The 464-nt window shown below is 65.1% G+C and overlaps 1 protein-coding gene across 1 annotated transcript in view; it reads left to right on the top strand.

Annotated features, from left to right (window-relative positions):
- Positions 1-10: 10 nt before the first annotated feature.
- The window catches only part of RPS15 (ribosomal protein S15), a gene marked incomplete at its 5' end in the record, with an annotated part of 2623 nt that continues 2169 nt past the window's right edge, over positions 11-464 (top strand). The window contains one exon of the mRNA XM_009884552.1: positions 11-126. Coding sequence (XP_009882854.1) covers positions 11-126 — 116 coding nt within the window. The remainder of the gene's footprint in view (positions 127-464) is intronic.

Consider the following 464-nt stretch of genomic DNA (forward strand, 5'->3'; position numbering starts at 1 on the left):
CCTGACCCCCCCACCATCCCCCCCGGGGGTCCCGCTGCAGGCGGAGGTGGAGCAGAAGAAGAAACGAACCTTCCGGAAATTCACCTACAGAGGGGTGGACCTGGACCAGCTCCTCGACATGTCCTAGTAAGAGCGGGGCCGGGGCTGTCACCCGCTCCTCGGGCTGAGTTAAAACACCTCCGGTACCCCGGGGCTGGACGGGTCCGCAGTTCCCCGTCTGGGCTGTTGTCCTGCTTTGAGCGCTAAACCCAACCTACGGGAGCTGCTTGTGGGGCCCCCGACATCAGAAGGACCTGGTGGAGTGGGGCCAGAGGAGGCCCCGGAGATGCTGGGAGGGCTGGAGCCCCTCTGCTGGGAGGACAGGCTGGGAGAGTTGGGGGGGTTCAGCCTGGAGAAGAGAAGGCCAAAAAGGGGAGAGCTCAGAGCCCCTTCCAGTGCCTAAAGGGGCTCCAGGAGAGCTGGGG

This window comes from Charadrius vociferus, unplaced genomic scaffold (assembly GCF_000708025.1).
Source record: "Charadrius vociferus isolate BGI_N301 unplaced genomic scaffold, ASM70802v2 scaffold2475, whole genome shotgun sequence".
Taxonomy (NCBI): domain Eukaryota; kingdom Metazoa; phylum Chordata; class Aves; order Charadriiformes; family Charadriidae; genus Charadrius; species Charadrius vociferus.